The 12,533-nt window shown below is 37.0% G+C and overlaps 1 protein-coding gene across 1 annotated transcript in view; it reads left to right on the top strand.

The window, feature by feature from the left end:
- Window positions 1–12,533, top strand: part of syt7a (synaptotagmin VIIa) — a gene marked incomplete at both ends in the record, with an annotated part of 134,923 nt that overhangs the window by 64,172 nt on the left and 58,218 nt on the right. The window contains one exon of the mRNA XM_081355628.1: window positions 266–369. Within this exon, the coding sequence (XP_081211754.1) occupies window positions 266–369 (104 nt within the window). The remainder of the gene's footprint in view (window positions 1–265; window positions 370–12,533) is intronic.

Raw genomic sequence — 12,533 nt, 5'->3', positions numbered from 1 at the left:
GTAATAATTTAATGCAGAAACAATGAGCTCATTGAACTAATGAATACTTGTTTGTTAATAAATGATTATGACATCTTTCCCTCTCCAAATGTCTTTTTTCTCCCCTTTCTGATTTCGCTCTACAGTCACATTTGCTCCCATCGTGAAAGCTATTGATCCTTCTTTAGGACTTCAGAGACTTCATAAACTCTGGTCAGTGTAAATGTCAGACTGTTCCCCGTCCTCTCAGATATTAACTGTGTGTGTGTGTGTGTGTGTTTCACAGGCTCCTTCTCTTTGAGCGTGCTGCTGGTGTCGTTGGCGGTGACCGTGTGTGGCGTTTGGCTGGTTGCTCTCTGCGGTGTGTGTAAATGGTGTCAACGCAAGCTGGTGAGTTACACACTACACTTTAAGACGGTCCTGTACATGCATTTTGTTTGTACAATTGGGCGGCACTTTAGTAATGCACTGACCAAACGTTTGGATGTACATTTGTGTAGCTTGAATGTTTCTGGCCTTTCTATTACAGGACAGATTTAATATTTTACTGCTCTTTTATAGCCTGGGAGAATTAAAGAGGACCTATTATGCTTTTTTACATTTTCAATTTCTTTAGTGTGTGATTGTTGCTGTATGAGCATAAAAAAGGTTTCCCAAGTCCAAAGTTATTCTCTATATCAGTGTCACTGTTTCTGAACTCCCTGAAACGCCTCCATTGTAGTCTTGAGCTTTCTTCCAGGAACGAACACGTCACAATATTCCTCATTATAATAATTAATGCGCATAATAAAGGGGCGGGGCCTGGTTGAGTTAGTTAGTAGTGTATTGAAACTGAGGTTATGGAAAGGGGCGGGACATTTCCCAAACACGCTCTAAGCGGTTGACCAATCACAACACACTGATCCAGCCGACCAATCAGAGCACAGTGTGCTTTTCAGAAGGAGGGGCTTCATAGAGACAGGAACTAAACAGAGCGTTACTGACAGACTGGGAAGAGAAGAGCTGCAACTATGGAGAATATGGGAAAAATAATGACCATTCAAGCAGGAAAACCTATTCTAGTAGAGCCCAAAAAACAACAGCAAGACTTAATAAAAGGGCCTCTTTAATGGAGGTCTCATAGTATCAACTTTCTCTAAGATGTTTCTCCTCAAAAGCAAATAAAAATTGGTTAATAGAAGACCAACAGTAATAGTATTGAGCTATAAAATGAATGTGGATAGAAGCTCAGATAATTTGGTCTTTGATGAGAAATATTTTAGGTTATTTTGAGATATCTTTTGATTGCAAGATTGTATCTTGGCAAATCTAGAGTTTGAGACATTGTTAAGCTCTCTTGTGAGATGTGAGATTAATGTGTTTCCTCTGAAACATCTGAGAAGCAACAGACTCAATTGCTTTCTGTTAGGTCTCATTGCTGTCTAGGAGAAATGATAAAATTCATGAAATAATGAGGAGGTGGTCTCCATACGGATTAATCGATGTAAAGGCTAATTGATTAGGATGGTCACACGGCTCATTAGACAGATGGAGTGGATCCGTGCCGCACGGCTCTTAACTGACCCGTTCGTATTCGTGAGTCAAAGCTAATTGATTCCCGATATGTGGCATACAGTACATGTACGATGGTGTGTGAACCCCAGAGAGTGACACAGCCTTATAAAGAATGCATGTGCTTGTGTTTGCATGCATGTGTTGTGATCTGGCAACCACCAGAACAGGCAAGCACCACTCACCTCTTCTAAATGTATTTCAGTTTATTGTATTTTGATGGGTTGGTCATGGTCACATTTGTTAGTGTTTAATATCACACATACTGTAAGCAGCCGAAAGGGTTTTCTCCAGGCTGAAAACAGCGACTTATAATTTCATCCTCACGGCCACTGTTCAGACTTTTAAATGGCAGCGCTGATTGGAACAACCTTGAGTGACCTGAATGGTGTTTCAAAGTAAAAGAATAATTTCCCTTTTATTCCACCAGAAGCGAAATGCTTAGTCGAACATGCCGGGAGATCTCACACGGACACAGAATCGTAAATATCCTCAAACACAACTGTATGTAATGTTTGACCTCATTCCTCCCAGAAGACTGACCACAGGACATCACAGCTGGTGTCACGAGGTCATTGAGCTCATATATGCCCTCTGAACCTGTGCGTGCATGTGTGGGTTGTGGTTAGTGAGTATGTGCACATGCATACTAACAAGTATACATTGCTGTTTACCGGCATATGGTGTGTTTTGCACGCTGGGACCAGCTTGGGATGCTGGTTGCTGGTGGACCAGCATATGTTGTCTTTTGGGTGCTTGTATGATCCCAGCAAAACTCATGTATGTGTTAAATATCACGCTTCTTAGTGTGTGTTCGTAGTTAAAGACCAAGACAATTTTCCAAATTAATTTTAATAAATTATTTAATAAAGAAAAATGCTGTTGCTGATTACATGTTTACACAGTAAAATCCAAACACTGCTCAGTTTTCATATGGTCCCAATCTATAGATTAAAGAGTAAAAGTAACACTGAATCAATGTTGCGGTTACAAGTGATGATTGAGCATTAGTGATGAACACCTGCGCTTAACAAGCAGAATCACTGAAGATAAGAGGAACAACAAGAGCAGAAAAGAAGAGATGAGCAAAAACACAACAACTACGACTTACTTACAGCCTTAGATGAAATCAGCTGCCAATACAATCAATATCTCACCAGAGGATGATTAAACAACTCCAAAAACAGTATTACCATAGTCAGTTTTAAGTCACCATTATGGTGATTAGTGTTCTGTTTAGTTGGCCACTTGATCAGTGACTGACAGCTGGAATTTGACATATGTGACTTTCCAAATAGGCATTAAAGTCTTTAAAAACAGTAACTTTCAGCTTTGAACTTTCATTATTAAGTTGTTATTAACTGTCCCATTGAAAGCTGTTCTCATAACCCCTGTTATTAAACAAACTGCTTATGATTATGCTTTTATTATACCAGCATAAACCAGCCTGAATGAGTGTGGCAAAGTGTGTGTGTGTGTGTGTGTGTGTGTGTGTGTGTGTGTGTGTGTGTGTGTGTGTGTGTGTGTGTGTGTGTGTGTGTGTGTGTGTGTGTGTGTGTGTGTGTGCGCTTGAGGGAGAGAATTTCTATGTGTGTTTACTTTGCTATACATTGGAGACCTTCTTTCGGGGATGCCCTCAAAGGTAAATAAAATAGTCATAAATGATGTAAATGATGTTTATTTATTTGCTTATATGCTTAGTCTGTCGTTATGAAGTCTACAGCAGAGCTTATGCGCCAGAGAAACAAGCGTGCAGCTTTCTTAAGAATTTTGTGTTTGAACTTCATTTTGCGGTAGCTCTGTATATTTTCTCTGTATATTTTGATGGCATCGATGTCGAAGAGTAATTGGCTGGTGAAGTGGATTTACATATTAATGAAAAGTTATCATGAGCATTGTAAGTAGACCGGGAAGATTTTAAAATGAGCAGTTCATTCACAAATTCGTATGATCTTACCTTCATGCTGTGAAACAAACTGGAAGACAGAACACAAACATCCTGAAGGTGGTCTTAGCTTGTTAAAGGTGATCTTAACTTGTTAAAGGTGGTCTTAGCTTGTTAAAGGTGGTCTTAGCTTGTTAAAGGTGGTCTCCCAGCTTGGTCATGCTTGTGTTCAGTTGGTCTAGCTTTGAAAATCTCTCTAAAACCAGTGAGCAGACCAGATTTAATTGCTGTCTAAGGCCAGCAAACCATCTCAGACTGATTTTTTCATATATATATTATGGTGATTGCTAAGTAAATGTGTGTGTTTTGTGCTCAGAACTCTTTGTGACTTCGTGTTCATTAGCTTTAACAGGAAATGACCTCAGTTCAGCAGGAAGCTGCTCCTGTCTCTGCCTCATTACACTCAGACGGGTCACCTCTGCAAGTAACATTAAAGGGTTAGTTCACCCAAAAATGAAAATTCTGTCAGTAATTACTCACCCTCATGTTGTTCCAACCATGTAAGTCTTTCGTTCATCTTCGGAACACAAATTAAGATATTTTTGATGAAATCTGACATAATTTTTACTCCTCCATAGGCTTCCAGTGTGACCGAAACTCACCGGCCCAGAATAGTTATTAAAACATCGTTAAAATAGTCCAAGTAACTACAGTGGCACTACATTAAGTTTATCATGCGACGAGAATACTTTTTGTGCGCAAAAACAAACAAAAATAACGACTTTATTCCACTTTTCATTTCCTTCTCTCTGGGCCTCTTAGTGTTTTTGCGCTGCGCGTCTGTGTTGCACGTCATCACGCAACACACACATGACCGGCGTCGGCCAATAGTGAGCCTACGTGGTGACGTGTAACACAGACGCGCTACGCATTGTGCGCAAAAAGACTACGCGAACCAACTACAGGCCCAGAGAGAAGGAAATGAAAAGTGGAATAAAGTCGTTATTTTTATTTGTTTTTGCGCACAGAAAGTATTCTCGTCGCTTGATATACTTAAGATTGAGCCACTGGAGTCACTTGGACTATATTAACGATCTCTTTAATAACTTTTCTGGGCCAGCAAGTTTCGGTCACATAGAAGCCTATGGAGGAGTGAAACATGGCTCAGATTTCATCAAAAATATCTTAATTTGTGTTCCGAAGATGAACGAAGGTCTTACGCGGTTGGAACAACATGAGGGTGAGTAATTACTGACAGAATTTTAATTTTTGGGTGAACTAACCCTTTAAGTTAAATTGAGCGGCTAGTTGGATGTGTGTTAAAAGAAGACTAACAGTATGTTGCCTGCCTGTGTGTGTGTGTGTGTGTGTGTGTGTGTGTGTGATTAAATGAGTCATAATCAATGTTATTTTAGTTGCTGTCAAATCGATTAATCGCATCTAAAAATTTGTAAATATATATAAATTGTGTATGTATGTGTGTATGTGTATATATATATATATATATAACATAAAAGTTTGTAAATATACATAATATGTGTTTATATAGTGTTTATGTATATTATACATAAACACTATATAAACACATATTATGTATATTTACAAACTTTTATGTTTAAAAATATGAATATAAACTAGTGCTGTCAATTCAATTAATCGCGATTAATCACATCTAACATAATTTTTTTTAAATATATATATAAATATTGTACACACACACACACACACACACACACACACACTATATACACACATATATATTTACAAACCTTTATGTTAGATGCGATTAATCGCAATTAATCGATTTGACAGCACTAGTTTGTTTTGAATGAGTTTATTGCTATATTTTCAATTTTCATATAAAAAAAAATGTATGTGCTTTTGTCATTTTTAGTACAATTTAGGTTGACTTTAATTTAATTTCAGTGTTTTAGTTTGTTTTAGTTACATTTTAGATTTAATTTAATTCCAGTTATTAATTTTAGTGCTTCAACTGCAAACTTATTTCATTTAGTTCCCAATGCAACATTACTGATTTCTCCAGCGGAGATAACAAGCATGTTCAGAATGTGAAAGCTTTGGTTGATCTGTACTGTAGGTCCGCTGGGTGGATGAAGTTGCGGGTCCGCGTGGAGCGATCGGGTTGCATCTTCGGGAAGAGTTTCAGACAGACGAGTGTAATGAGAGTGAGACGCAGATACATCACACACTGTTCATTCAAGGACAAACGGGACAACAGAATTATTAATGGCTTTTTTTGCGCTCGATATTTTCATATTCTGCTGTCTGTAGTTTTTCGATCTGTTTCAGGCACATTTTACACCTGCTAGACATTCCCACGGGAGCATTTCATTACTCAAAGGTTGAGATATAGTTATGTTTTATTCAAGTAACTTCATCTCAGATGTGTCTACTAGTTTAGAAAATCAATAACATGTATATAACATGTTGAGATCATATTGAGAACTTTGACTTTTGAGGGCTTTGGAGTTGTGGTAATTCTATGAAGTTATAGAATTATAGAATATTACATGCCTTTTATGTAAGTCTGCTACACTGTTAAAACGTTCCCATTGATTTACAATACAAGCTATTCATCTTTTTATAAAAATATAAAATATATTTTCTCTCCTCAATTTCGAGTTTCATATTCTCACTAGCTATCCATCACCACGTTTTTATCCGAATTATGTGATATCGAATGAAAAATGCCTTATGGAAACAGTAAAATTCGATTGAATTTCTTGAATATCGACTAAAATGAAATACGGTCGGTCTGATCGGATTTTATCTTGATCGATATACGGTTTATGCGATAAACGCTGATGGAAACGTTATTTGCCGAATAAATAATGCATTGCGATTAAGTTTTAGGTCATTTTATGGGTACAACCCACCACAAAAGAAAAAGTTTTACTTAATTTCCGCCCAGTTTGCACCCATTATATACTGTCTTGCACACATGGCCGGTGTCAACAACGTGGACAAACGAGGACACGAGATACTTTTTGAATGGAATTTAACAGAAAAATAAAACGGCTATTATAGCAAAAATCTAATAAATGCCATAACAGTCAAATAATGTCGCTATCATCTGTCACATAAGCACCTAGAGTCCTGCAATGGGTTGGGTACCTGCATAAAAGTGGCTAAAACGGATGGATTGTGACATGATTCCTAAAATTCACAGGCGGGGATGCGGGCGGATAATGAACTCCTTGCGGGCGGATAGCAGATGAAAATTAGGCTATGTGCAATATTTGTTTGTCTAAATTGCCATTACACACTCGCAAATATTATGTTTTGGGCATCCTTAAATATTCTTTGCCGTTACCCGACCGATCCTGTCAATTTAGGACCGACCCAATAATTTTTTTTCCCCCTTTTAGTCCGACCGAATGGCCGGTTGTAAACTTGCGTTAAGATCGACCGATTTTTTTATTTTTATTTTTTTTACTCTTCAAACAACTAATACAAATGCAATAAAATAATATTAATTATATTTTAGTAGGCCTAAGTATTGTATATATAAATTGCCCATAGCCTATTATAGGCCTACAAACATAGACTACGCTCTATTTTTTAAATAAAAACCCGTCAATCAAGCAAAATAATATTCAATGATTGTAGGGCAGGGTAATAAGCCTGTATTGTTGCCCTGTCATTAAAAAACGATTTAGTTTTTAGTTTTTTTTTTATTATGTTGATTATATGAAAAGTGAAAAAAGCAAGAATAAGATAAGATGATCCCGAATATCGGGAGACAAATGGGCAGACATGGTTTTGACCACTTTATTAAGTTTGTTTTTGTAGAAAGACTTTCTTTAAAGTGAATTTCGTTTCGTATTAATTGTATCTTAATTTTAATCAATGTTTAATCAACTATTTTCTTGGATTTAAGAAATAAGAGCTAAATCTCAGGCAATATAATCAGGACACGGAGAGGCGCCCGCGCGTGAACTGGAGGTAGCCTAGGGCAACTTGAATGGCCCAAAACAAAGCGCACTTTAGCGCTCATTAGCCCATTCATCAGATGTTGATAAAAATAAAGCACTTTAAATGAAAGTGCAGATGAAAATAAAGCACTTTAAACTGAATGATTTTAGCTTGTGTGCGATTTATCGCGGGCACGGGTCAGATCTGCTGAACTTTGCGGGTACGGGCGGGGGCGGTCTCAAAAAATGGACCCGTGCAGGACTCTGCAGTGCACCATTACAACTTGTGCAATAGGCCTATTGATCATTTGTTGGTAGATGGCGCGATCCATTTTTTCTAGCAAAACTTTGTTCGCAAATGATTGCTTGAATGTTGTGCGATTCAGAGCGAAAATGAATGGAAACACCTTAAAATGTCTCAAATCAATTCGATATACCAATTTGATCGCAAAACAGCATGTGACGTCATTACGCACAGGTTTTTATTCGCTTTAAAGCCGTTTGATGGAAACACACTTTCAGCAGCTTTATTCGCATGATTTTTTTTATCGAACTTAAGATAATTCGATTGACAAGTTGATGGAAACATAGCTACTATCATAGAGGTGTATGTATCAAATATGAAACTCTACAAAATGCACATGCATCTAGACTTTTTTTTTTCAGTGTGTATCTGTTTCATTGAATTGTGCTGTTAAAACACAGTTTTATTACGCAGCAATTGAAGCCGTTTGTTAGAGATGTAACCGTTGACCAGCCTGTGACCTGCTTTTTGAACACAACCCATTTACTCTTCCTCAAAGACTCGTTAAGAACCTCTATAGATTTACTAATCAGCACTGGCCTTTAATTAGTACTTGTGTGTCTGTTTCAGAGACCCAGACAGAAACTGCAGTCTTTTTGGAGCTCTGATTTTGCAGCACTTGAAATCATCAGTAATAATGTTAATTAAACTAATCAGCAATAGTTACTTTGTTGAGTTGTATAATTTCCAGCTTCTTATATATTTAGTGTTGTAAAGAAAAAAAGTTATTTTAATTTGCAATTTAGCGTGTAAAAAGTAAAACTTTAAACAGTTTTACATTTTTGTACTATATACTGTATATATATATATATATATATATAGAGAGAGAGAGAGAGAGAGAGAGAGAGAGAGAGAGAGAGAGAGAGCTGCACAAATTGAGAATATTACAAATAAAGAATAGTTTTTGAATGAATGATTCAATGACAAGTACATTTTTATTAGTCACTTATCGCCACCTACTGGTGTAATGATGTAATTTATCCTAAGTTGATTTCTAAAGGTGATTTACTCTATTCTGACGCCACCGTAGACATCAGTTTTTATATTAGGATGTGAATGCTATGTTGACTTTGAGTATGTCACTGGTTTCCACCCGCAGCGGATGAGTCAAGTCAATCTGTCTCGCTCTCTTTGTGAGTCAGCCGGACTTACAGGTTCCCCTGCGTCATGACTAGGTGTCGTGGGGTCAAGCAGATTGGTATTAAATCCTTAATGAAGTCTGCGGAGGCTGTATGGAAGTGTGTGTGTGTGTGTGTGTAAGAAGTGCTGGGATAATTACATCCTGTCTTGGGGTTGAAGAAGACCTCTTGTTCTGTACGCCACTTTTTGATATAGCAGACGTTTCTCCTGCTACTATTTCTCTATTAATGAAGAGAAAGAGACTGCTGGATTTGTGACTGGAAATGAATTTCCCTTTAGAAGTTAAACTATGTTCTAATTCACATAAGCTGCTTACAAAATCACATACTGTATAGTAGGTGCTACATTTGGTTTGAATCGTTAAAGTCCCCCTGTGGTGAAAATCCAGCTTATAATGTTGTTTATGTGTCTATGTGGTGTTTTTAATGTGCTTTAAGACAAACCATGTGCAAATACATAAGTCAACAACATTGCTGAGTATTTTCTCTTTAAAACTGCAGTGAACCAAAGACAGAGGAGTGGAGGCGGGGCTCATTATGCGCATGTTTAATTTTTACTAGTTCCGTCCATTTTGGAAATAATGCCGTTTTGCAGTTTAAATTAAATTCGGTTTTGTTTAAAAATAGCATAATAATCAGATCAATTAGTCAAGTAAAGATGATGTGAAAAATCACGTCATTTCTGGTTCATGCGTCACACTGCAAGTAAAAGGTCAAGTCAGGTGCATTGGATTGTGGGATACTGTACTGACTTATGTATTTGCATTATAGGATATTTGCTGTATACAATGCTATTTGCACAATAGTATGTAGTATGTGATTTGAAGTACACCCTACGGTGGCCTTGAGTTCTTCTAATGACGCCGGCTCCGCCTCTCTCTCCTCACATCAATCGTTAACTTCTGATTGGTGCTTCGGTCTGATTGGCTGCAGTTTAATCAAGAGCTTCTTCCAGCAATTGATAGTAATTGTGTGTGTGTGTGTGTGTGTGTGTGTGTGTGTGTGTGTGTGTGTGTGTGTGTGTGTGTGTGTGTGTGTGTGTGTGTGTGTGTGTGTGTGTGTGTGTGTGTGTGTGTTGCTAGATGTTTGTTATCGAGTTGATTTTTATAATCATCATTTATATGCTATTAGGTTGATAGAAGGTGACATCAATACAGGCTAACACACTAAACTGTAGTTGTGAATTCTCTCTCTCTCTCTCTCTCTCTCTCTCTCTCTTTCTCTTTCTCTCTCTCTCTCTCTCTCTCTCTCTCTCTCTCTCTCTCTCTCTCTCTCTCTCTCTCTCTCTCTCTCTCTCTCTCTCTCTCTCTCTCTCTCTTCTCTCTCTCTCTCTCTCTCTCTCTCTCTCTCTCTCTCTCTCCCTCTCCCTCTCCCTCTAATCAATTAAAGTACATTAGTGCTCCATTTAAAACAACATTATACTATTATTAACGGGGAGTGTTCACTAACCTTTGGCTTAACGGTATTTAAATGTTAGAACAGTCGAATGATCTTAAAATAATGTTAATAGAACTTCCTTAGGATCTCATTTGCATTTGATAGACGTTCTCACAATGTTAGGAGAACATATTTTTGGTGCAGCATTGTCTGAAGGTCTTTTAAACTAAAGTTTAAGCTGAGCATGGACATTGCATGTTTACTTAAGCAACACAGATACCATGTTCAGTTTCGTTGTCACTTGACTTTATTAAGCGCATCTCATTATGTTTAAATTGAATTGAATGAAAAAACTGCATGAAACAGAAGTTGCAATAGTCTTTTCTTCCCTATTGTGACGTATATCCGAGTGAAACGGATTCTCGAACAAGAACAAATGTGGAGCGGGGCTTGATTGTGTCCATCGGGAATTGATTGGATGGTTGTTGTTTGCTATTGGTCGATATCATGTGAGTGACAGGTTGTCCCGCCCTCATACCAGTAGCATGTCATCAGAGGAAAGATGTCGCTGCAATATTTTAATATTTTGTTTGTTATATTTTATTTTCATATATATTTTTTGGTTTATTATAATACAGGCTACTTTGTTTTTTTTTTGGTTGTTTTTTTAAATATTTTTTTATTTTTATGATTTATTAAAAAAAACTATAAAAATGTTTATTATATAGAATTAAATATTTTATTGTTTTATTTGTTATTAAAATATTTGTATTGTTTTATTTTATTTTTATGAAGAAATATTTTATATTTATTTTTTATCTATTTTTATTTATTTTTTATTGTTTTTTATATAAATTGGTAAACATCTTGGACATAATTTTTTCTGTTATTGACTTTATTTTTTGTTTTCATACTGATGGACTGGAAACACTGAGCGGTGTGTAGAACAGTCACTCCCATAAAGAACTTTGAAATAAGAGAGAGAAAGGCCCGTTTGAAGCCCAAGCTGGAGAGAGATGAATAAAGCTGGAGAAGACAAAGAAACGATAAAAAGAAGTGGAGAATATATGGAGATATATGACAGCGCTGCCCTCTTGAGCTTTCCAGCCAAAGATAGAACGAGCGAAAGAGAGAGAGAGAGTTTGTGTATGGCCACTGTGTGTCTGTTGGACCGAAGCTCTTTCTGATGTCTTTGCCTGTAGCCATGTGTGTGTAACAGCGTTTGTACGTGTGTGTCTTTGCTCAGAGCGAGTCATGGTACTGAATGCACATTTCTGATTCTCATTCTCGATTCCTGACACACACACACACACACACACACACACACACACACACACACACACACACACACACACACACACACAGACCCCCGGGGACCGCTGTCACTCATTCCCCCCCGAGCCTCACAGTTGGCGAGCTGTCGCTTCCTCCGCTTGTCTCAATCATCGGCGGCGTCCTCTCCTCCCTCACTTTTCATCCCCACTTCTTTTTCAAACCCCTCCTCCTCCTACACTCTTCCTCTCTCGCTCTCTCTCTCTCTCTCTCTCCCTGTTTTGTTTCGCTCTCATCTCTTTCTCTGTGAAAATTTCATGATACAGTTGATGACAGATGAGTTTCCTTTGATAGCTTGTTCTTGTCTGTCAAAAACTGCGACTACTTACCCAGAAACTGCAGCCTGTAAGTACTCTGTGTGTGTGTGTGTGTGTGTGTGAGAGAGAGAGAGGGTTTTCAATCTCAGATATTTACAAATCACACATTATTCTCAGCTGAACGTAGTTGCCTTTGCATGTGTGCACAAATGCATATCAAGGAAATGCTACATATAGTGCAGAAATCATGTTTTTCTTCTGGAGTTTTGCCTTGTTTTACATCTTTTAAAATCTCAATTGCATTGAATATTAATGGATTTCAGAAAATTTTTAAAATACATTTTTTATATTTCTTAAGAATTTTTAATATTGCATTTATATTTCAGATTAATATATGCATCTTAAATTATTATTATTTTTCAATCATTTAAAAATATAATAATTTTATTGTCAATATTGCATTTTTGTTTTAAGCATTAATTTAAATTTATTTTTAAAAAATTTAGTTGCAGTATATAAGCAACATGTATAGAATATTGAATTAGCCTTTGAGGACATCTAGTTGTTCATGTTCATGCATTTCTATGTCGTTCTTACAGTACAGTTTTTTTAATTAGTGTATTGATTTCAATGTGATTTAAATTGTTAATTAAATTCTGTCTCCTGGTGAATCACAGAATATTAACCTTACAGAGAAGTACCGTAGTATGACCATGTTCTTTAGTTCATTGGACTAATGATGGGAATACTATTGTATTCTTTGAAATACTTCAA

This window comes from Scardinius erythrophthalmus (assembly GCF_964197995.2).
Source record: "Scardinius erythrophthalmus genome assembly, chromosome: 24".
Classification (NCBI taxonomy): domain Eukaryota; kingdom Metazoa; phylum Chordata; class Actinopteri; order Cypriniformes; family Leuciscidae; genus Scardinius; species Scardinius erythrophthalmus.
This window is presented reverse-complemented; position numbering and strand designations above follow the sequence as displayed.